The 25,897-nt window shown below is 42.3% G+C and overlaps 1 protein-coding gene across 1 annotated transcript in view; it reads right to left on the bottom strand.

The window, feature by feature from the left end:
- Positions 1–17,590: 17,590 nt before the first annotated feature.
- Positions 17,591–25,897, bottom strand: part of LOC124555963 (homeobox protein B-H1-like) — a 180,843-nt gene continuing 172,536 nt past the window's right edge. The window contains exon 3 of the mRNA XM_047130010.1: positions 17,591–18,113. Coding sequence (XP_046985966.1) covers positions 17,591–18,113 — 523 coding nt within the window. The remainder of the gene's footprint in view (positions 18,114–25,897) is intronic.

Here is a 25,897-nt window from a genome sequence, read left to right on the forward strand (position 1 = left end):
CATCAATTATTCTGCTATCCAAACAGCAAAATTCATGTTTACTTTTAGTGTTCCATTGTCTATTCTAATTCCTTTAGCGTCATCTGATTACTTCTACATTGCATCACCCTTGTTTTATTTTTTTTACTGTCCATCTGACAACTTCTTTTCACCCGCACAGCCAGTTTCTTTTACCTGCTCTTACCAATTCTGTCTACATATACGCTCCGCAAACCACTGCGAATTGTATGGCGCAGGGTACGTCTCACTGTACCAGTTGTTAGACATTGCCCACGTTCCATTCACTTATGTAATGCGTGAAGAATGGCTGTTTAAATACCTCCATGATTGCTGTAATTAACCTAATCCCTAGAGTCATCATTTAAATAAAGCCGCTTACTGAAGGCTTCCGTGGGGTAGTCTGTGTCTTCGTGGGATAATTTATGTCTATCTTCAAGAGTCTGCCAGATGAGTTTCTTCAGAATCGCTGTGACACTCTACCACGGGTCAAAAAAACCAGTGACTATTTACGATGCCCTTCTCTATAAAAGTTCAATATCTACTATTAGTCGTATTTGGTACGGGTCCCACACACTTGAGCAATATTTGAGGACAGGTCGCACGAGTGATTTGTAAGGGATTTCCTTTGTAAACTGATTGTATTTTCGTAGTATTCCACCAGCAACACGTAATCCGACACCTGCTTTACCTACGACTGAGTCTATATGATAGTTCCATTTCATGTCATTGTAAAGTATTACACCGAAGTATTTACATGAGTTGAACGATTCCATCTGTGACACACTGATGTTATAGTCACAGGATACTACTACGATTTTTCGTTCTGTGAAGTGTACAGTTTAACATTTCTGAACATTTAAAGAAAGTTGCTGATCTTTGCACCACATTGAAACCTTAGCAAGATCTGTCTGAATATTTGTGCAGCTTCCTTCACACAGTACTTCAATATAGATAACTACACCATCTGCGATAACCTGTGGTTACTGTAACATTGTCCGAGACGTCGTTAATCTACAACCTGAACAGCAAGAATCTGAATACACTTACCTGGGGAACTCCCGAGGCTACTTCTACATCTGTCGATAACTCTCCATTCAAAATAATTCGCTGTGACCTCACTACCAAAAAGCTTCAGTCCTGTCACAAGTTTCGCCTGATATATCAAACCAAATTACTTCTGATAACAAGCTTAAATATGGTACTGAGTCATATGCTTTACAGTCTCTGACAGTATTACAATATCATCGACATCCCTCGAAAATTTTATTTCTTTGCCCTGAACTTTAATTACCTTTCTAAACTTTTTCCTTAGTTTAATTTATTGGTTGCTCAAAGTACAGACAGAGTTATATGGGGCAATCTTGTTTCACTACTCTCTCACCTACATACTATCTTCGACTCTTACAATTGCAGTCTGCTTTGTTATGAATAACCTTTTGCTCTCTGTATTTTATTCCTGCTACCCTCAGAATGCCAAAGAGTGTAGTGCACTTAACATTTTCAGATGCTTTCTCTAAATCTACAAATGCTAGAAATGTAGGGTTGCCTTCCTTTTTCTGTCTTCTAAGATAAGTCATAGGGACAGTATTGCCTCGCGTGTTTCTACATTTGTCCAGAATTTAAACTGATTTTCCTCGACATCAGCTCCTTAGCAGGTTTTTCCATTTCTTTGTAACTAATTCTCCTTATAATTTTGCAACCATGACGTATTACACTGCTAGTTCAGTAATATTCAACACCTGTCAGCACCTGTATTCTTTGGAATTGGAATTATTGCATAGCGACTTCAGAAAGTAAGTTTCACGTGCTGTCCCACGCTAAGACCATTGTGCAACATGAGTGCCGTATTCTCTGAAGAGAATACATGTTCCGGCTTTCCTGCAGACACAGTTCTACAGCTGTACGGATAACATGTTCATCACAGTGTGCAAGAGAAATGACGCTGCAACTGGCAAGATATTGCAAATTTTAAGCTCGCGGGATAATACGATTCTTGTTGGAAAAACGCCTAATTACCCGTAGATTCATTGCCAAATTATGGCGGTACATCGACTGTAGTGAAATGGCGACAAACATTCGACCAGGGCTGCACTGACAAGGGGTGATGATAATCGTAAGGAAGGAAGGTCTTGAATCATTCTGTTTCTATCTTTCCGGCATGCCGATAGAGTATCCGGAGGAAAAGAGATTTTCCAGCAATGAGGACATTCCTACTGCGACTCTCGAACGGCTCCGTGACCAAGGGACGGATTTCTGTCGTCAAGGCATTGAACAATTAACAGAACGTTCCGACCGCCGCTTTAAGTGACTTAGTGACTATGTTAAGAAACAGTGCCCTGTATCTCTGTTACTATGCAGTGTAGCTCAGCATTCAATAAAAGTTACTTGGCCTGCGGTAATAATGTGTAACTTACCTTGAGAAATCCCTTTTTATGTACGTCCTTCTCGAAGTTTGCCGGCCGGAGTGGCCGAGCGGTTCTAGGCACTTCAGTCAGGAACCGCGCGACCGCTACGGTCGCAGGTTCGAATCCTGCCTCGGGCATCGATGTGTGTGATGTCCTTAGGTTAGTTAGGTTTAAGTAGTTCTAAGTTCTAGGGGACAGATGACCTTAGATGTTAAGTCCCATAGTGCTCACAGCTTTCTCGAAGTTTGAGGCTATTTTGCCTGTCTCATATGCCTTGCACACCAGGTGGAATAGTTGCGTCGCGGCTGGCTCTCCCATTGTTCTCAATAGTTCTGTGGCAATGTTGTCTACTTCAAGAGCCATGTTTTTATCTAAGTCTTTCAGTGCTCCCTGAGACTGGTCTCGCAGAATCTTCTGTCTCATATTTATGTGCTTCCTCTTCCCTTTCTGTAATTCTGTCTCCAAGGTTAATTCCTTTGCACAGCCTTTCTACAGGGTGTCTCCCCTAAGAGTCTTCAGGGGCATGTTCTCTGCCATTTCAGCAGATATTTCCACTTTTGTTTTTGCATTATGTAACTGGAGTCAGCCCACACAAATAGTGCTCATCACGTGTTTTATGCGGCACCCTTTGTTGACGGAAACCATTGATCTGTTTCTCACTACAAATAAAATAATTTTTAAAGCGGAATTTTACGTGCCCCTTCGATAGAGCGGTCCCAGGTTAGTTCATTGCGGTACATTTTTATCGATATGTATTAACAGGGACAGTAAAACTCGAAGAATAACCAGTACTCGAGCAGCAATAGCACTGCCCTGGACCGCACTGATTGCCACCGCCAACCATGCCCAAAAACTGTACACAGATCAATTATGAAAACAGGGTGTACTGAACTGTGAAAAAAGAAGCAAAACAGAGACAGTGAACGACGTCGTGGTTGTGTGGTCACTGTGTTAGACTACAAAGCGGGAGATGAGGGTTCAAAACTCCCTAGAACACCTTTTTTTTCACAAAATTATGAACATTCCGTATGGTCGCCTGCATGCCTGTTCTCCTCTTGTAGCCGTTGAAATTGTCATATTGTAAATTGATTATAGATTGTGAGTAATGTGGTAAGAATATATTAGCGTCGCAAGTAAACGAGTAGTGAGAGCTGGCGAGATGTCCTATAGCCCTCTCACAGAAAAGAAAACAGTAAATAATCAAATGTGAACTACACTACTGGCCATTAAAATTGCTACACCACGAAGATGACGTGCTACAGACGCGAAATTTAACCGACAGCAAGAAGATGCTGTGATATGTAAATGATTAGCTTTTCAGAGCATTCACACAACCGAGCGAGGTGGCGCAGTGGTTAGCACCCTGGACTCGCATTCGGGAGGACGACGGTTCAATCCCGTCTCCAGCCATCCTGATTTAGGTTTTCCGTGATTTCCCTAAATCGTTTCAGGCAAATGTCGGGATGGTTCCTTTGAAAGGGCACGGCCGATTTCCTTCCCCATCCTTCCCTAACCCGAGCTTGCGCTCCGTCTCTAATGACCTCGTTGTCGACGGGACGTTAAAACAACACTAACCTAACCTAACCATTCACACAAGGTTGGCGCCGGGGGCGACACCTACAACGTGCTGACATGAGGAAAGTTTCCAACCGATTTCTCATACACAAACACCAGTTGACCGGCGTTGCCTGGTGAAACGTTGTTGTGATGCCTCGTGTAAGGAGGAGAAATGCGTACCATCGCGTTTCCGACTTTGATAAAGGTCGGATTGTAGCATATCGCGATTGTGGTTTATCGTATCGCGACATTGCTGCTCGCGTTGGTCGAGATCCAATGACTGTTAGCAGAATATGGAATCGGTGGGTTCAGGAGGTTAATACGGATCGCCGTGCTGGATCCCAACGGCGTCGTATCACTAGCAGTCGAGATGACAAGCATCTTATCCGCATGGCTGTAACGGTTCGTGCAGCCACGTCTCGATTCCTGAGTCAACAGATGGGGACGTTTGCAAGACAACAACCATCTGCACGAACAGTTCGACGACGTTTGCAGCAGCGTGGACTATCAGCTCGGAGACCACGGCTGCGGTTTCGCTTGACACTGCATCACAGACAGGAGCGCCTGCGATGGTGTACTCGACGACGAACCTGGGTGCACGAATGACAAAACGTCATTTTTTCGGATGAATCCAGGTTCTGTTTGGCGACATCGTGGTGAACGCACATTGGAAGCGCGTATTCGTCATCGCCATACTGGCGTATCACCCGGCATGATAGTATGGGGTGCCACTGGTTACACGTCCCGGTCACCTCTTGTTCGCATTGATGGCACTGAACAGTGGACGTTACATTTCAGATGTGTTACGACCCGTGGCTCTACCCTTCATTCGATCCCTGCGAAACCCTACATTTTAGCAGGATAATCCACGACCGCCTGTTGCAGGTCCTGTACGAGCCTTTCTGGATACAGAAAATGTTCGACTGCTGCCCTGGCCAGCACATTCTCCAGATCTCTCACCAATTGAAAACGTCTGGTCAATGGTGGCCGAGCAACTGGCTTGTCACAATACGCCAGTCACTACTCTTGAGGAACTGTGGTATCGTGTTGAAGTTGCATGGGCAGCTGTGCCTGTACACGCCATCCAAGCTCTGTTTGACTCAATGCCCAGGTGTATCGAGGCCGTTATTACGGCCAGAGGTGGTTGTTCTGGGTACTGATTTCTCAGTGTCTATGCACCCAAATTGCGTGAAAATGTAATCACATGTCAGGTCTAGTATAATATATTTGTCCAATGAATACCCGTTTATCATCTGGATTTCTTCATGGTGTAGCAATTTTAATGGCCAGTAGTGTATGTTACAACAAATCAATTCAAGAGTCAAAACTTCGAAAATGAAACGCAGGAGTTATAACATGTGGTACTTGTGTAGAACAGACAGGAGTTACGTACGTCTGTAAGTCCCTTCCTCACACCTCACTGTTGCAAATGGACGTTACACCACGACATAGACACGAATCTGACTACAGCGAGGAGACGCTTCTATGACCGGACTGATTATTCACACTTTTCTGAAAAAAAAGGGACACGACGGAGATTTGAACACGGACTTCCCGTTTCCAACTCCACCCCCGTGAACATTAAACGCCGACGCCGCAGCTACCCGCATCCCTCGCTGTCGCACGTCTTGATCTTGTAATGTTCACTGTTTCGAATTTTCATTTTTTTTCTCAGTTCAGTGTACTTTGTTACTGTTTTCATGCTGGGCCTGTGTACATTTTTTGATGGGCTATCCACTGGGCCGTCTTACCACTAAACCTGAAGGGGGTACGATGGGGAGTTCCCCTTGTGAGCTGGTGCTGAACAACTGTTTATTCATCCTCTTTTTACTGTCCCTATTAATATATATCGATAAGTCGAATATCGGACTAGACTAATTTTAGACTCTTCTATCGAATGGACACCTAAATTCCCGATTTAAAAATAATTTTGTTTGTAATGGAAAACAAACCGACGCGTTCCGTTGGTACTGGGGTCGCGTGATCGGCATGATGAGGGCGGCTTGTTTGGGCTGATTCCATCTACTCAACGCAAAAACTAGACTATAGATATCTGCCGAAACACCAGTAAAAGTGCTTGTGGAGACTCTTAGCAGAGATATCCTATATATATTCTTTCCAACTTTCAGTTTTCTCTTCTTTGCTCATTACTGGCTTGGGTTCCGAGCTGTTGTATTCATACAGCTACTTCTCTGTTCTCCAAAGGTCTTCTTAATTTTCCTAAAGGCAGCATCTACCATTTCCTTCGTCATACATGCTTCCACACCGTCGATTTTATCCTCTACCTTTTCTACTTTGCCATTTTCCACTTTCTACCAGTCTTATTTATAGACGCCAGCATTACCTTCTGCGTGCTTTATTTGCTGCATTTTTGTGTTTATAATTCGTTAATGAATTTCTATACCTCGTGTGTTACCCAAGGATCGCTTATTGGTTGTTGTGTTTTTACCTATTCGATCCTCTGATGCTTTCACTAATTCATCTCTCGAAACCTCCCATTCGCTTTCTGTTGTATTTATTTCCCCTTTCTCAGTCAATCGCTGCGGAATGTTCGCTACTAACCCCCAACAACCCTTGGTTCTTTAAATTTATCTAGGTTCCAACTCATTAATTTCATATGTTTCTGCAGTTTCTTCAGTTTTAATCTGCAGTTCATAACTAAAAAATTATGATCAGAGTTCACATCTGCCCAAGGAAATGTTTTGCATTTTAAAATCCGGCTTCGAAATTTCTGTCTTACCAATATGTAATATATCTGAAACCTTTAGGTGTCTCCAGGTCTTTTCGATGTGTTCAACCTTCTTTTACGGTTGCGTAGGTGGAAGAGGCGGGGAGGAACAGGAAGGTTTCAGGTGGATTATGTAACAATAATTGAGGACCATTTCAACAAAAGTCAACAAACGCCAAATTTTAAAAATACGTTATTAACAGGTTCTGGTAATTTAATGCGAGCCTCAAACAATGACTAAAAGAAAATACGACAAAACTGAATATTTGCCGTTGTAAAATGCGCCTGAATACAGCAAATTTTCACAGAACTCGACATCTCCATCTTTCAAGATTCCACAAAACTCAACTAATCCTTCTTTTATACCTCATGGTTTAGAAGTTAAATTTAATAGCCTTTACACTCGCATGTGTTAAGTGTCAGGTAATCGAACAACCTCCTACAAGATAAACCAGCTGTTTGGTAACGGTTTTCTGGACAACAATGCATATTGTCCCGCTTAATTCTCTTTCATTTTCAGCCAGTGTTTTACTACAAGATTAGTAGCTGTGTTAGTAGGCTCTTGTTGGAGCATTATTATAAGGTATTAGAAGATTCAGAATATTCTGAAACAGTACAGGAGGGGAAAAGTTCAATATAAAGTAAGAGTCATCAGTGTCGCAAGAGTGAGAAGCAGATGATTGCACCCTCAAATGAAGATCTGATACAGATTGTAACCAATTGAAATAACAGAAGAAACAACATGCAAAGGAGAAAATTTGTTTCAGTTATCTTATTCGTTTTAGAGGTAGCATGTACATGAATAAAACAAAAGTTGAACAGTATGATTTCTTATTACGATTAGTGTAGGCACCTTAGACTTTTGCTGACCGATAAATATACATGTGCTGGAAATAATTTTAATCGACGTTAGGGATCCGAAATAAGAATTAAATGAGCCTACGACAGTTTACGGTTTGTGCTTAACTTCTGAGGGCAAGAGAAACACATAACTTTTGGACATTTTTTCAGTTTTTTCCTTATAACACGAAAACGATACATCCTACAGAAAATTTCCACTATAATGAAAGAGCATAAAATTTCGCGTGTAATGATCTACTTAAGAGTTAAAATCGGTTCTGCCCTTTAGCCATGATCGATCGTCAAAGATCGGCAGTTTTTACCAATTTGGAGGAAAAGTGAGCTACGCTCATGTTCCAACGCCTGTAACTCAAAAAGGGCTACTTCAAATGAAAAGTTCTATGCATGAAAGTTGTAGATCATCAATTTCTGAGTAAAAAGAACTTTTAAATTTTAAAATTCGTTTGCGAAGATACAAATAAAAGAGTGAAATTATGCGTAGTGCTAAAGGAGAAATACGTGTGGAAACCCGAATATGTTGAGTTTTGCAAAAATTTATGGTTTATAACTTTTTTTCTCAGTAAAGGAGACTAATGGTGAACTTCAGTTATTCCTACATTAGTCACAATTTACATGGATGATCAGTGTTACATTTTTTGAAATTTTTTGAATCAACGATATTGAGTACACTAAGAAATACTTCACCTGCAAACATATTGTAAATAGCATTTGTTGAGTTTTGTTAAAACGGCCCTCAGTTTTAAAATATTTAATTATCGTCAGGAGGACAGTAGAGTAGCCATTGCAGACATACAGCTGATGATCAGTCGGACATCAGGGCTTTATAAAGCACGCATTGTGGTCGGAAAGGAAATTTACAGCCACTGTATCCTCTCTAGAAAGTTTACCCACAGTGTTGCAATCAGTCGTCAGCGTACTGGGAACCAACAGAGGGTCGGAGTGGACATCCGTGCTGATCGTACTCCGTTATATTGGGTGAGAGTGAGAGGGAGAGAGAGAGAGAGAGAGAGAGAGAGAGAGAGGGAGGGAGGGAGAGAGAGACAGTGGTTAAGCCACTCGCTCGCATTCGACAGGTGAGGAATTTAAACCGCTGTATTTTCGTCTCAATTTCAGTTGCTTGCTGTTCCAAAGTTACTTCAGGCAAATGGCGACTCCCTTCCCCGTCCTTATACAACCAGGCGGACAAGAAGTCTGCGAATCAGAGAAGGTCAACGAAGGGTACACTAACCACAGTACTGAGTTCCTCAACTTGTTCTTCATGTAAAACAGCATGTAAGTATATCCGAGCAGACGAGTCCTCTGTATTTTAGAAAATTACAAAGGCATGCGAAAGACTTCATTCTTGACAATATCTATCAGATCAAAAGTTTTCAATGACTAAACGATGAAATGGGCAGGTTTCAGTGACTGAAGTTTATTCTGTACAAAAAAATAGTCTGAATAAAAATGCTTGCGATTGAAGTTCGTTATCACATAGTTTCTTTAAACATTCTGCCGTGACCTTTTTGTCTGTTAGGGTATTAAAATAATAATTTATCTTTTTCCAGGGAAATCTTGGACCGGTTGGGGTGTTCAGCTGTTGAGGAGGTAAAACTTGCTGAAGCGTTCGTTTGAATCAATCCAACCCAGGCAGTCATACATGTCTAGCGTCATCGCTATCGCTGAGCTTCTTTGAAAGTTTCAGGCTAAGAAATCAACCTTCAAGTTTTACTTTCGCAGCAAAATGCATTTCTTAGCCCGTTGCTTCATCTGCAGTGTAAGAAGTCAGATCAGCTAGACTGCAAAATAGTTTGTTTATACGACTTTTTAAAAATAGTCTTGTGTGTGTGTGTGTGTTTTTCGTTCAAATGACTAAACTGCATTAATAAAGGTCGTTGTTTTGAACGGTTTATCACCGTCGCAAATTCATCCAAAGTTGATGGAGCACGATGAGCAGTCTGTTTCTTTATTATCAACGGTTGAGAAGTAGACGTTTGAATTGAAACATTGCATAATCCACATAGATATGGTTACATACCTGTAATCTTGGATGAAAATACTTTATACGGTGGTTGGTTGGTTGATTTGGGGAAGACGACCAAACAGCGAGGTCATCGGTCCCATCGCGTTTGGGAAGGATGGGGAAGGAAGTCAGCCATGCTCTTTCAAAGGAACCATCCCAGCATTTGCTTGAAGCGATTTAGGGAAATCACGGGAAACATAAATCAGGATAGCCGGTCGCGGGTTTGAACGGTCGTCCTCCCGAATGCGAGTACAGTCTGCTAACCACTGCGCCACGTCGCCCGGTTTTATTTAGTGCTTACATGGTATTGGGTGACCAGGTATGAAAGGTGTATGAAATAATTTACGTTATAGACCTACCTGAAAAAATCTACGGCGAGTTTTGCATGAAAAATTAACAATGAGAAAGTTTCAAGTAAGTTTAATGTCCCATTTGCAGATTGCTGACCAAATGCAAAAACTAAATTATCAGCAAGGTTTCAGTCACGTTAGTAATTATACAACTCATTTGGTGGATTTATTTATTCCTATAAATGAAACACGAACGTATCTCTTCACACTAGAAAAGAACAAAAAAAAAAAAAAAACAGCTTGGTGACGATCAGTAGGACACAACTCTTAAAGCCGACGTCGTAAGTTGCCGGACTGATTATGGTCAATGTTACCTGTGTTTCAAATGGAATTCTTTATACTGAGAATCTTCCGGAGGGGAAATAAGTTACTGGTGAACTGGTGAATGGTACGCATGCATTCTTGGCTAACTATTTCAAACAAGTGAGAAGATATCTGAATTTCCAAAAAAAAAAAAAAAAAAATGGCTGAGTGGATATGATTTATCTGCCCATAAAGGAGATGTTGCAATGGGGGAACTAAAGGATTTGAAGCACGAATTGTTGGAACGTCTGCTACGTCCATTAGATTTGTTACCCTATGACTTCCACCTAGTTCCACATCTAAATTAACATGGGCCGAAGGATATGGAGATGGCTGACTGGCAACGCCAAAGAGATACCGCGGTCTGTGTGGTCAATCTAGTACCTTTCTAACTCTCGGTTCAGTGTGGGGTGGCGGTGGGATGAGTGGACTGCTGTAGCCTGTTGTGGGGTTGTGAACCACTGAGGGCTACGGCGGGGACGAAGCCTCTCCGTCATTTCTAGGTCCCCAGTTCAATACAATACAATACAATACAATACAATTACTTTCTTCACTCGATGATATTTTCTGACTAATATTGAGATTACTACTATGATATGTAGGTATTTGGCAGACTTTTAAGAATATCTCTTCGTGGAATCTATTAAATTAAAAAACCTTGTACAAATTATATTGATCCAAAATAGAACATGGTCGCAAACTAAATACATTTTTTTACCTAACATCATAGTCTTTCATTGCCAGACGGAGTTTTCTTCCTGTCCTCGGATCTGTTTATCAGCAAGAGAAGCTAAACAGTTCGAGCTACTGAAGTCCAGATGGCACGATCAGAAGTAATGACACTGAGCTCAGAGTAGGGAGAAGTACACTGATGCTCCCGCTAAGCAGTCACATTTGCTGTTTTGTATCGCTCGCGACATGTGGTAATGTATTTTGGCCCGTTGTTTTGTCAATGCGGTATCGGATCACTTAGCGTAAGAAAACATTGGAGGATTCGACCACCTGGCATAATTCAGACTCTCTATAGTGCCTCTTTCAAGATGTATCAAGCTCTGGTGCTGTTTCTTAAGTCGTAAGCAATCGTTTCTCTTTGTTTTCTCATATTACTGACTAACTACTTATGCCCACGGCTTACCAAACTATCGGCTTGACACAGTCTTGTGAGCCGCTGCGCTAATGTCTCCAATGTGTAGAGTAGAGTATTGCATTGCACATCTAATAATTGTCATATCCAGATATGTACGTGTCCAAAATGAAAGTTGCTTATTATGTGATTTCTACTCTTTTGGTGTGTGTTCCTTATTACTTTGTTCTGTTGTTGTGCTCTATTAAGAAAGAAAAACAAGAACTTTGCCATCATCTAAGAAGAGTTGCTTTTGGGTAACACAAATTTTTGTAAGATATATGTTCTTGACATCCATCTGCGCAGATTCATATGTTATGGATATTATTCGAAGCATATCATTCAAAAGACATGATGCATATAATACTGTTATTTGCATATTTACAGTACAGCTCATGAATGAATTGTTAAGTACTTACAGTAACTGGTGGACACTGTTTCTCTCTTACATCCGTGTTTCTGAGAGAAAACCAACAAAAATTCCATTCAACTGACCCAGTCGTTTCATCAGTTATGTATTACGATATAATGTGTTTACGTGTCTACTCCGCAGCTACCATTATTTCTAAACGTGCTTCTTATACACTCAGGACAAGGACATAGCGTACATATGGAGTATCATATTAGTCTATTATCAACCAAATTCTGTCAATAATATCAGTAACAGTTTGGCCACCGGAGAATCGACTGCCATTGTTTCCTTTCTATTTTTATCACTTGACTGTTCCAAACTTTTAGGAGTATCACGAGCATTGTGTGAAACACGAAGTTTGGGAAGTCTGTCATTCTTTACATACACAACAGCTGCCGAAGCAGAAAGAATTCTTCTTGTTTTCGTACAACTACGGATTTTAGCCCAAGTCGGGTTAATACTCGTACTTACGGATTCATAAACACAAATGTCTTGTTCCTAGCACGGAAATTCTGACATGAATTCGTGGTAAATTGTTCGCTTCTTCGTAGACCGTAGGATGATTACTTATCTAAGAAAATGGTTTTTACTTTTGTTCGTTGCCAAATCAGGGCAATAGTGCTGTGTGTCTAAAGAACTAGATGGTCTCAAGAATCTACAGAACGAAAAAGTCCTCGGCAAAAGAGCTTTCAGTCAGAAAGCGTGTGTTACGTTTTGCCAGAGTGTGGGTAAATGTCTGAACTTAGCGTTCAATAAGCAGTATATCTTAATGGGTTGTTTGGTGATGATTCATGGGTTTGTAGCATATGTGTAGAATGCTTAATGTGGTGATGGTGAGCAGAAGCAATTGTACATGCAAGTAGATGTTCATCGGCTCAGATAATTGTTTTTCTTCACCATTTAACTCGTATTTGACTAGAATTACTTCTCGTCTATAGGTTAAATTATGGTTGCTGAGCATAGAAAATAATTGTTACGAAATTTCTACTTTTTTGTCTTACTTGTAAAGTCCAAATAGATTTTAAGTGTCAGTTTTAGTAACTGTCTTATTCTGATCAATAGTCAATACACGTAAGAAATTGGATGAAAATTTTCCCCTTTGATTTCCTGGTATCTTATCTCTTCTTCTTCTTCTTCTTCTTCTTCTTGTTCTTCTTCTTTGATATAGTTCCCAATTTTGCGTGGTGGCTTGACACATTTGTTTCTGTAACCAGATGACCTCACATTATCCTCCTGGCTGTGGAGGGGAAGTTGTGTGTACTCTCTGTCTAGGAATTGTGTGATCTCTGTTCCATGTAATTCCGTATTCTGACTGTAATCGTGCATGTTATCTGTGACGGGAATGTGCAACTAGACTGTCATTTGCCTAAGAATGTGAAGGCACCACCTAAAAATGGCTCACACGCTGGACAACATATCAGAGCAACGGTCGCAACTCCACATCATTTCCTCAAATGAAAGATGTACGTCTTGTGCTGTACGTTAGTATCCAAAGAGATATCTCAGGAAGTCCTTAAATATGTTAATACGTACCTGTTCGTTAGGAGGTCAATTTTTGTTGTTGTAGTTCTTTAGTGCAAAACACTGAGTGTTCACTGCAGTTCCAAAAAATTGTATTAAGTGTACCGTCACTTGAAAAATGCTGTAAAAATGGGAATCTTGTATGTGTTTGCAAAGCAAAGAACTTACGTTACTGAAGTGACAGTGTAATACGTTTCCAACAGCTTTTATTGGAGGTGAACATAGATATATCGAGATTACAAGGAAATGCATGAAACGTCAGAATATGCTACACTTGAAACAAATTCTCATATAAAAACACACAGTTACTAAAAACACATTGTTCTAAGAACATATACAGCCGAAAACAAAGCTACGTCGAATACGTGCCAGGTTTAGCGGATTACTCATAGAGTCCTTCAGTGGATGCCGCACGCTTACGTAACACACAGCGACAATTTTGATAATATAAACAGTACGTGGTATATACAGTATTTACACATCTTAGTCTACCTTTGATGTTATTCATTTTATATTCTCACAGCAATGCGTACAAAAACAGCAGGAAAGTAGTATGATAATATCTGTAGGAAGTTACAGAGTGCTTCATTCAGCTTTGGCGATTTAAGACATTTATTGTATCGAGGCATGTCATACAGGAATCAGTGAGGAATCTTACGAAACACCTTTTGAAGTTGAGCGCGTAAGAACGAAAAAATTTTCGATCTCGCTGATTTATGTCGGCATCCAGTGTACAAAACCAGTGCTATGTCTGAACTTATAGCAGATCCATCATTCTTATCGTAAAGATGGTTTGTTACTGCGAAAACCCAACTGCAAAACATGGAATCGTCGTGCTGGAAACAGTGGAGCCTCAAGTATCGTTAACATTGATTGTGAGTATGATTCCTGTATGGCTTGTCCTCGGTGCCTGCAGAAGTGTGGATCCTCCACAGTATTTTAAAATTGCACTGGCAGATTATATCACGCTTAGTCACTACACTTGTTCATCGTCCTCCTACTTAATAGTGGCACAGCAGCGTATACATCTCTCGACTCGTGTAAGTAACTAAGTAGCTGAAATTAGTTTTTTAAACGACACATAAATAAATTAAAAAAACTTCAGTTTAGTACAACGTTATTTTGATGCATATGGTTAAGGTAATATCATATACCAAAATTGCACTATCCGCCTCTTAATTTTATATCATTCTAGATTTACAAACTAAGGATTTATAAATAAATTTCAATTAGATCTACATTATTTTACAGAAAATAATGTTCAGTCCTTCTTCACAATTTTGTCCACGTTTGAACATTTCGTAGAACGTACGGAAACACTAATATATTAAGATTAAGTACATTTTGATTCATAGAGCAACACGCATTTCGTTTATACGCTTCCATGTATTCCCCTTGCATCTTATAGATTCACGGAAGTATATTGGTGTGATTTTTATTGTAAAATGTGTTATATTCGTGTTTAATGATAACAGTGATTCCTAACCCAGGATCACAGCTTCCAACTTGTACATAGATACCTCTTCTTTGTTAACGGTGCTGTTTGTATGAAGTAAATATTCTAAGTTCAGCGACGTGTTTGGAACACCAAAAATAATACTTACTCTCGAAGAAATGAAAAGTTCAAATGTCGAGGAACTGCCCTGACACACCCTTCACTCTGTGACACATTAAGGCAAATTAAAAAAGTGAATTGTAGAATTCTGCTGTAGGAAAGCCAATAATGACAGGAAGCATTAAAGATGGTAGTTCTGCTGAGGAGAGTAAACTTTTTTGTAACATTCAGAATGTAATAACGTTTTACCACGATGAAGTCTCACTCAGCTCGTTTATTTTAAAAATTAACCACAATCCCTGGTTTACTGACATATTCGTCAGTAAAATGTTAAAAATCCTTTGTGAGGAACCCAGAGTTTTCTTCACAGCAAGATACCAATTTAATTTTTGAATTAAACAAAGTACGCAGGACTGACGGAACGCACACTTGATGCGGCATGGTCAGGTTACTCTTTCATCACCAGAGAACAGACGTTCCGAAAACTCTGAGTATAGTAGTTACGCCCATAAGGTTTGCTATCATGTTGGGCCACGATAAGTTAAATGACATAAACCACATTTTCGGACGTTATTATTTAATGAAAAGACGGTAACTGCAATATAAAACTTCGGCCAGTTGCCTTAAGTTTTGAGGAAAACCTCAGGGAAGAGGCGAAATTTAAGCCAAAGTCTGTCGATTTGACAAAATAATTCTCCAGGGTGGTTGATCCTTTACGCTGCAAATGTTATTGGACAGTTGGATACATCCAGAGGAAATGATCTCGCTAGGATTCAGGGGGAACTGATGGTGCTATTGTTTGAGGCCTGTTCCGTGTTTATAGTTGAGCTGAGAATTCCATTACTGCCCACAATATTTGCATAACTGATCTGAGACATCTTCTACAGGTATTGCAGACGATAGAGTTGTCAACTGTTTGCAGTAGGTGGATTAAACGATTAGATGTTTCGTAGAAATATTGCACAGAAAAATAGAATTTTGGAAATCGTAAGAAATGTGATCAAATGATACTGCTTTCATAACAGACTCTTTGCACAACTATCGATGAAGTTTTTCATGATGAATAAACCCACCAAGTTTTACTTGATAAATCCTTTACTTGAATACAGCCTTAGACACGGCCCGGGCTTCAGAGTATAAATCACATCTTCTGACGCTTCGCGGAAAAAAAAAAAAGGAAAAGTAAGGTGCCACAAATGTGATCATCAGGTCGTATCTCGATTGCATACGAGAAAGTCGTACCAGCTGTGTACAAAATCCATCAAATTTGTGAGTAGCATGCGGGAACCCGTGCGGGTGGAGCATGAAAAGATTCTCTGAGTCATCCACATGGAATAAACGGGGCCTAACTAATAATACCATGAATGTAACAGCAAATAAGCACACGTTGCTAGTCTAACACAGCCCACGAACCAATTGCGAACGAGTAGATATGTGGCGTTTGGGAGGAAATATGAGTGTGCGGCCGTGTTGTTAGCGAAGATTTTTTCGGTGATACCTCGCGTCCTAGGTTTAGTTCCGGTGGCGGCCACCTTGACGAATATGTTTACTCGGGTGCCTCATTCCGGTTCGCACGGAAGTTTATTGACCAATCTTGCTGAGGTTCCACGACATGCGACTTGCTGGGCATTTATGCGGTAAGCTACTTGTGAGGTTCACAAATTGGCATTTTACGGCTTTTATGCCATCATTTTAATTTCTTAAGCCCAGTCGTTCGCTGTTGGTTCATAGGTCACATTAGGCTGGCAATGTGCGCTTATTTGCTGTTACATTCGTCGTTCTTTCGGTTAGGCCCCGTTTACCCAGCGTGGTACTGGTTGCCTCAGAGAACCTTTTCATGCCTCACCCGCACTGGAACTCGCACGCTACTTGATAAATTTGCTGTATTACGCTACTTGATAAATTTGCTAGATTTTTTACATGACTGGTACGACTTTCTCGTACGCAATCGAGCTATGGCCTGATGTTCACGTCTGTTCGGGCCCTTTTAACGTTCATTAATTTTACGACGAATCTCTCTTAGTTTTCTTAGGGTTTTTTTTAAGCGCCTGAAGACTGGATTTACATCCTGAAACTCGGGTCGCGTGAACGATTTTATTCAGATTAATTATTTATTGAGGACAACTGCAGCGGACTCATTCATCACGAAAAATAATATCGCTCGGTTAGACGTTAAATCCTTTAAAAAATGAAAGAAGGGCAAAGACTATTACTAAAATTTTTAAGTGGTTTTCTGAGAAAGAGGATATAATTTCGAAATGTATAGGCTGTAATATGTGGGGATATGAGTGTCTGTCGTTGAATTACACAGAGAAAAATTGCTTTGTCAAGGAGGACATTATCTAATGCAAGGTGAAAACTACGCGGGCGGAATACCGACGAAGTTGTCGCGGGAACTTACGAAAAGGAAAGACAAGAAATAGACGGGAATGAAATAAGAAATTGTCGAGTTCGTCTATCTTCGATAGTAAGAGAAAGTTTCTTTAGCCACCAAATAAAAGTATCGTGTCACAAAGACGAGGTAGTGTTTTAGTAGTCTATTTCGTAGCAACCTGTCCTGTTTAAATACCGAAACGTAAGTCCGAGTACGTTCCTGTGAATCTGAATAACGTCGTGTGCTTCCACTTAACGGGATAACGAATATCGAACTCAGTCCACCTTACTAAGTAGTGTCGCATTTTCAGTTTGATCGCGTCATCTCAAAAAATATAGCACTAGGCTGGTGTGTGGACGGCCGCTGCGTGGGCGGTGTCGATAGGAAGGCGGCGGCCGCTCAGGCGTGCAGGTCCGAAGCGGCGCCCACGTCGGGGTCCGAGACGGCGGGGCTGCGCGGCGGCAGCGCGTGCGGGCTCAGCGCGGACGCCTCCTCAGCCGACACCACGGCCTGCGGGGGCGGCGGGGGCGGCGGCGGCGACGGCGAGCGCGCCGCCTGTGGCTGCTGCTGCTGCTGCTGCTGCTGGTAGTAGCTGGACAGCGACGACAGCGAGGCGGACGCCGAGCCGAGGTGCGAGGGCCCCGGGCCGGGAAGCGTGAGGCCGAGCCCGGCGGCGGGGTACAGGCGGTAGGGCAGCGGCTTCTGCAGCGTGGAGACGGCGGCGGCGGCGGCAGCGGCCTGCCGGTAGTACAGGTCGGGCGACACCACGGCCGGCACCGGCGCGGCCGGCCCCGCCCCCGCAGTGCCGTACGGCCAGCAGCCGTAAGCGGCGGGCGCGCCGTACAGCCGCTGGAACGCCGCGTAGTTGCCCGCTTCCGCCAGCAGCTCCAGGCCCACCGCCGTCTGCCTCTTCCACTTGGTCCTGCAACACGACACACAACCTCAGGCTAACACTCGCTACCACCGATCGTCATACACTTGCGACGAATAACGAATCGATCCATTTGGAAACATCGAAGGAAACAACATGTTTACTCTTACCAATTTCTATTTATGTCCACAACGCATATCAGAGGTTTAAAACTCCATCATGAGGTGGATTTGCGTGACGAGCCAAAACATTATGAACATAGCCACAGCGACGTTGGACGCCGCCTGGTGGCGTTGGGGGCACGTGACTCGGTAACAAAAGTATGTAACCGGAGCAGACACGACACGGACGGGCCATCACCCTAGTGAAGACATGGGCTACAAATGGGAAAATCCATTGAGATAAGTGACTCTGACAAAGGGCAGATTATTATTACGCAGAGCCCGTGAACGAGTATCTCGAAAACGACGAAGCAGGTCGAATGTTCACGAGCTACTGTCGTGAGCATCTACGGAAAGAGCTAGAAGGGCAATAAAACCACCACTAGGCGCTAAATAGTTGGACGTCCACGACTCTTCACAGAACGTGGTATTCGGTGGCTTGTCTTCTCTGCAAATCTGGATAGATAGTGATCCGCGGCACCTCTGCCAGAAGAACACAAGGCTTGGTGCACGCACACCGTTCATCGTACATTGTTAAACAAGGAGCTCCGCAGCGGACCACCCCTACGTGTTCACATGCTGGACGGCTGGGGTGGCCGAGCGGTTCTAGCCGCTACAGTCCGGAACCGCACGACCACTACGGTCGCAGGTTCGAATCCTACCTCGGGCATGGATGTGTGTGATGTCCTTAGGTTAGTTAGGTTTAAGTAGTTCTAAGTTCTAGGGGACTGATGACCTCAGAAGTTAAGTCCCATAGTGCTCAGAGCCATTTGTTCACATGTTGACCCAGCAACATCGTCAGTTGCGGCACCATCGGGATACGGCTGTCGATCAATGGAGACGTGTCGGCTCTTCGGGTGAATCACAATTTTGCTACACTGGATCGCTGGTCCATAAACGCCGTCATCGAAGTGAACGGCGTCTTGAAACGTTCAGTGCTCCACGGATGCAGGCTGGTGAGAGCAGTATGATGCTATCGAAGACATTCTCCTGCGGTTGCATGGGACCAGTGGTAGTAATCGAAGACACTCTGACAACTGCGAAACACCTGCATTCTTTCATGATTGATGTCTTTCCCGACGGCGATTTCATCCTTCGGCAGTATAACTGTCCTTGTCCCAAAGCCATAACCGTGCTACAGCGGTTTGAGGAGCATTATAGTGAACTTACGTTGATGTCTCAGTGACCAAATTCGCCCGATGTAATTCCTAAGGAACCCATCTAGGTCTCTATCGGGTGCCATCACCGCGTGCGCAAATCAGCGGCCAATTACTTACGCGGATTATATAACCTGTGAGTTGACATCTAATGACCGCGCGGGATTAGCCGAGCGGTCTTGGCCACTGCAGTCCTGGACTGTGCGGCTGGTCTCGGCGGAGGTTCGAGTCCTCCCTCGGGCATGGGTGTGTGTGATTGTCCTTAGGATAATTTAGGTTAAGTAGTGTGTAAGCTTAGGGACTGATGACCTTATCAGTTAAGTCCCATAAGATTTCACACACATTTGAACATTTGAACAAGAAATCTAATGCCACATACCTCCACAAACCTACCAACAAACTGCCGGATCCCCGATACGCAGAATCAGTGATGTATTTCGTTCCAAAAACGGACAAACGACCTGTTAAGCAGGAGGTCATAATGTTTTGGCTCATCAGTGTTTACGTGTTAAGCGGGGACGTTCATGAAATTGACAAAAAAATAACAATTTTCAATTTATCGTTTATTTCTTAGTAGAACCCGTCGAAAATTATTTCCCAGAGTTTCAATGATAAAATCGCATCCGAAGTGCTTGAAAAATAACTAAATTTTTGACGCCATCTTCCTGCCACTCCCGCTCTTTGAAGCAACACGTCAATATGACCTCGATGAACAACGATTCCGTGGATTATTTTTAAACGAACTTGAAAGGGATTCATCTAGAAGGCTGTGATATATAATCTTTGATGTTACAGGTCATCTGTGACTCTGTTTCGTATCTTACAAACAACAACAAACCATCTGCGTAGAAAAGAGCCTCTAAAGCCACATTTTCATCTCCTACAGTTGATAGAATTGCAACTTATGATGCACTTCTTGTGTTTAATAATGGGAAAGTAGGGAGGATCAAGGTATGGGGGAGAATGGGCTTTAGGATACGAAATTTTACTACAGGCACTTGAGAAAAATAGATTTACAGCGCCTCTCTGCTACTGAAAAGTCAGTTGAAGACGTGGTAAAGCAAAGAAGGCAGAAAATAAGAAACCAGAAGAGAAGTCTTGAAGGGAAAGGGGACCATCAATACAAATCTGGGACCTTCTGAAGAGATGATATAAAGAAAAAACATTAGGTTGAACTTTAAACTGCATTTTCTGAAAATTATATTTTTTTAAAGTTTATGTACCTTCTCAGAATCTATGAAGGCTAGAATTATCATATTTTATACACTTATTTCTATAAACCCTACAAAAGTCGTCTCAAGAATAAATTTTGAATGTAAGCTATGGGGCAAAGTGCTTGGAATTTTGCATGAATTTTATGTTATACTTAAAGAACCAGCCCAAGGACTGAGCCTTGATGTGGCGGGGTGTTCATTACTCAATGATCCACACCAACAAAGCGGGACAGTCTGTTTCTAATAGCTGGTCGCTTGGTAAGAGGAGAGAGGAAGCCAATTAGCCAGCAACGTGGGAGATGAGGTGAAGAGGTTCAACGGCTTCTGAGGCGGATGAAGATATTAATCTCAACGGCAAAGAAGGCGGATGAGTCACTTTCCCATCACAGTGATACCTCAACGGCAGTAAAGGCGGAGTGGAGTGGATGGACCTCAATATGGCGGATCTAGCGGAAGAGACAACTCACTAAGTAGAACAATAACCCAAGTCACGTCTGACTTGCAAGAAGCGGCTACGTCATCACCGTCTCTCTGCATGTTGATCGAAGCAGCAAACATCAGTTGCGACTGTTACCAAAGTGGTCGGCTGCGAAAGGCGTCTGTTCCCATATAGGGTGGCCTGTTAAGGTCCATCTGGGGAGTCGGTCAGAGATGTAGCATCCCACGAAGAGGTTAACACCCCTTCCTAATTTACTTTCAACCAAGACATGATGGTAAACACTGAACGGAAAAGTAGTCCAGGGGGTAACAATCCTTCATCACTGGAAATAGTGATTCAACTACGCCATCGGATTCTGAAGAGCGTAAAACATCATGTACGGAAGAGCCGTAGCTTCCTAGAAATTTTCGCATACGGCCTGAGAAAAAAACATCTGCTAGGAGCATTGAACATCAACATTCCACTAAAGACTGGGAAACTTAAAAAATAACATACTGATACTAGACTTCAAGAAACAAGACACGGTGATGAGAAAGCATTTGAATCAGAAGACTGCAAAATTTATAAAGGAAAGCCAGACATAAAGAACAAACAGAAATTCACTATGCTTGGAACAGCTTTTATGGTCACACGGAATCTAACAGAATCCGTAACAAATTTTGTGTCCCCATTGGAGCAAATATCACTTTTCTCGTTTAAATCAGCAAACAAGGACTATACCATCATAAATGCACATGCCCCTAACAACAATGACAACAGAAAAAATCCAGAAAAGTCAAATAATTTTGAAAACACTAGAAAATGAGATATCAAAATACCAAAGCACCACATAGAACTACTCGTAGGAGACTTTAGTGGACAGAGCGGCACAGAAGAGAAATGCAAAACAATAGCAGGAAGTTTTCATGAACACAAACGCACCAATAAGAATGGAGAAAGACTCATCAACTCCTGCAGACAGTGTCAACCTTTTCCAGAAAATTGTTAAGGAGAAAGACGATCTGGTTTCTCTTAATACGCATTTAGGTTCATATAAACTGGATCATTTGGCACTAACCAAACAAAAACGTAGATAAATCATGAACATACGGGTCAGAAAAGGACTAGGGATAGATTCGGAACACTTTTTAACAGAAATCAAAGCCAAATTTCGACCTATGGACCAAACCCCAAAATTAAAAACTTCAATTGAATAGACACAAAATTTCTGACAGACAACAGAAACGAATTCGCTAAAAAGTTTCACATAGAGGTATGGGAAATTGGAATGAAATCCGACTAGGAATAATAGAAACTGTGAAAGAACTAGAACATCCAAGAAGAAGAATGAAACATAAGTGATAGAATAAAATACACTATGTGATTAGAAGCATCCGGACACCCCCAAAAACATACGTTTTTCATATCAGGTGCATTGTGCTGTCACCTACTGCCAGGTACTCCATATCAGCGGCCTCGGTAGTCATTAGACATCGTGAGAGAGCAGAACGGGACGCTCCACGGACCACACGGACTTAGAACCTCGTCAGGTGATCGGGTGTCACTTGCGTCATACGTCCGTACGCGAGATTTCCACACTCCTAAATATCCCTAGGTCCACTGTTTCCGATGTGATAGTGAAGTGGAAATGTGAAGGGACACGTACAGCACAAAAGCTTACAGGCCGGCCTACTCTGTTGAATGACAGAGACCGCCGACAATTGAAGAGAGTCGTAATATGTAATAGGCAGACATCTATCCAGACCATCACACAGGAATTCCAAACTGCATCAGGATCCACTGCAAGTACTATGTCATTTAGGCGGGAGGCGAGAAAACATGGATTTCATGGTCGAGCGGCTGCTTATAAGCCACACATCACGCCGGTAAATGCCAAACGACTCCTCGCTTGGTGTAAAGAGCGTAAACATTGCGCGACTGATCAGTGTAAAAACGTTGTTTGGAGTGACAAATCACGGTACACAATGTAGCGATCCGATGGCAGTGCGTGGGTATGGCGAATGCCCGGTGAACGTCATCTGCCAGCGCGTGTAGTGCCAACAGTAAAATTCGGAGGCGGTGGTATTATTGTGTGGTCGTGTTTTTCATGGAGGGGGCTTGCACTCCTTGTTGTTTTCCGTGGCGCTATTACAGAACATGCCTACATTGATGTTTCAAGCACCTTCGTGCTTCCCACTGTTGAAGAGCAATTCGGGGGATGGCGACTGCATCTTTCAACACGATCGGACGATAATAATATCAAACGAAGCGTGGGAAGAGATACTAGGTTTATTTTTGGAATATGCGGACAAAAACTCTTGTCCACTCACTCTGATTTAGCTTCTCAGGAGACGATATGATCCAACAGCCCTTCCTTCGAATGGATCGAAAGCTATCGACTACAGTTACTATCGCACACCAGATTTCCAATTGTCATCAAATACCCTTACGTATCGAAAAGCACCCATGAATAACGTTCTTCGTAATTATGATGTACGTTCCTTAAGATCATTTGCGTACAGGAACCCACAGCAAACGAAAAAAACCTCCCTAATGCGTTGATTACCGTTCTTGATACACCCTTATTTGAGCAGATGAACATTAAGACTGATAAACATTTCGAGCAAGGACTACTGTTTGGAATAACGGGGAGACTAGTTACATCTTGATGGCAACGTGTTGTGTTATACATTACTGTGCTTATATGGGCGTCATTTCCACGGTCCGTACTAAGCACTACGTTTACTTTATCCTGCCACAAAGAATAATGTTCAGCAGCGGCATGTGTATTCCTCGCCCACAAACAGTAACCTTCTTGCTAACAGAGGTAAAAGCTGGATATGTGTATCCGATCTAGAACTTTAGATGTATGACCTTCTTCTGTAGTTACATATGAGAAATATAATTAACAAAAAATTTGAGAGCGTGACATATACAGCCGATAGTTGAGTAACAGATTTTAAAAAATTGATAGGAGATCCTCGAGCAAGGTCAGGCAGATTTAAAGAGGCGTAGAACAGTTTGTCTACTGTTCACCTTCAACCTCACCTCACAAAAGCTTTCATAGCTCCCTAGGCACATATACTCACACTTTTTTCTGAGATTAGTGCCCTATGTGAACTCCACTAAACTCCACGACGGATAGATCTGCAAGAAGTTGGCTCGTCGTTTAATCACTTTTTCATGCTCTTCCTAAAGCGTTATTATACAGCAGTATTGGGGGACGTGCAGTCAACACACAGCTCTCCCACCCATTGAGGTCGGCTTTCGAAAACAGAGGCGCTACATCTCTTTCAAGTAGCTCCTCGGTTGTCCTCAGGAGACTGGGTAGAGCCCCTTCTATTCTTTCCACTGGCGCTAGCGAAAATGGAACTTGTGGCTTCCGAGTACTAGCCAAACACACAGATCGTACTGGACCGTGGAGAGACCGAGCAGTATTCGTCAGTGTACAAGGACCTGTTCCAGATAACTCGTTATTCTGTCTTGAGATTAGGAGGTATATATTGTTGATAAAAGATGCTTGCAGTGGTGCCTTTGTGTAATTGGTTAACGACTGACAAGGAATAATATAACTTTAATAGCCTCATTTGAGTCGGAACACTTTTTCAGGTGTAAAAGTGTGACGGGAGGAGTCGGTGCGCGACTGGCTGGATGAACCACCGCGGCATCAATCAGAAATTAATTAACGAAAATTTAAACAGAATGTAGAGTCCTGAAAGGAATTCGAACTCCCCTCCTACTAAATACAAAATAAAGGAAAGAATGTTAGGGTTTAACTTCTCGTCGACAACTAGGTCTTTGCCGGCCGCGGTGGCCGTGCGGTTCTGTCGCTGCAGTCCGGAACCGCGGGACTGCTACGGTCGCAGGTTCGAATCCTGCCTCGGGCATGGGTGTCTGTGATGTCCTTAGGTTAGTTAGGTTTAAGTAGTTCTAAGTTCTAGGGGACTTATGACTTAAGATGTTGAGTCCCATAGTGCTCAGAGCCATTTGAACCATTTGAACTAGGTCTTTAGAGACGGAACACAAGATGGGAATGTTTCAAGGATGGTGAAGGTAATTGACCGTGCCATTTCGAAGGAATCATACCGGCATTTCAATGGTTTGATTTAGAAAAATCGCGAAAAACCTAAATATGGATGGCAGGGTGCGGAGTTGAACCGTCGTCCTCTCGGATGGGTATCCAATCTGCTGACCAGTGCGCCACCTCTCTCGGTAATAAGGACAAGTACAATTCCTTAATCGCTGCGTCATCTTGCACGCTTACGTTAGAGATAAAGTCAATGACGAACGCTGTGCAGAAGGTGCTGGTATAATGAATAAGTAATGGGATTTCGACCTACAGCTGAATAGCAGCTGTGTTTAATACTGTGGCCTACCCTTCTTAATTAAGATTTGTGCTGATGCACAAACTTTTGGTGTTACACATCGCGGAATTCGAGTTGCGAGTCCATCTCCCCTAGCAGCACTAATGAATGCAAAGAAGTATGTACAGAGCTATGATAGTCAAGAGAAACATCACTTCGGAAACAGTGAAGATATCAAGGACTAATATCTGACATACCAGTACATCATAAATATTACCATTCCACGTTATTCCGCTAGAAACCCGAACGGCACTCAGGAAGTCTAGATGTATTTCTAAGAGATACACTGCACAGTGCTAGTGGATAAGTCTCAGAGCGTTGTTTCTCTGGCTCAGGCACTCCTGTTGTGGAGTCGTGTCAATAGAAACTCACTGTGGCCTTTCCCACGTTCTCATTTACGGCCGATAACGAGCTGTCCGGGAACATTAAGCAATAGCCAGGGTAAACTCCGTAGTGTACTTCCATAACTGAAAGTCGATTTAGCATCTATTTTAAATCGCTGCGGCTATGAATTAGCAAGA

Source organism: Schistocerca americana, chromosome X, assembly GCF_021461395.2.
Source record: "Schistocerca americana isolate TAMUIC-IGC-003095 chromosome X, iqSchAmer2.1, whole genome shotgun sequence".
Lineage (NCBI taxonomy): Eukaryota > Metazoa > Arthropoda > Insecta > Orthoptera > Acrididae > Schistocerca > Schistocerca americana.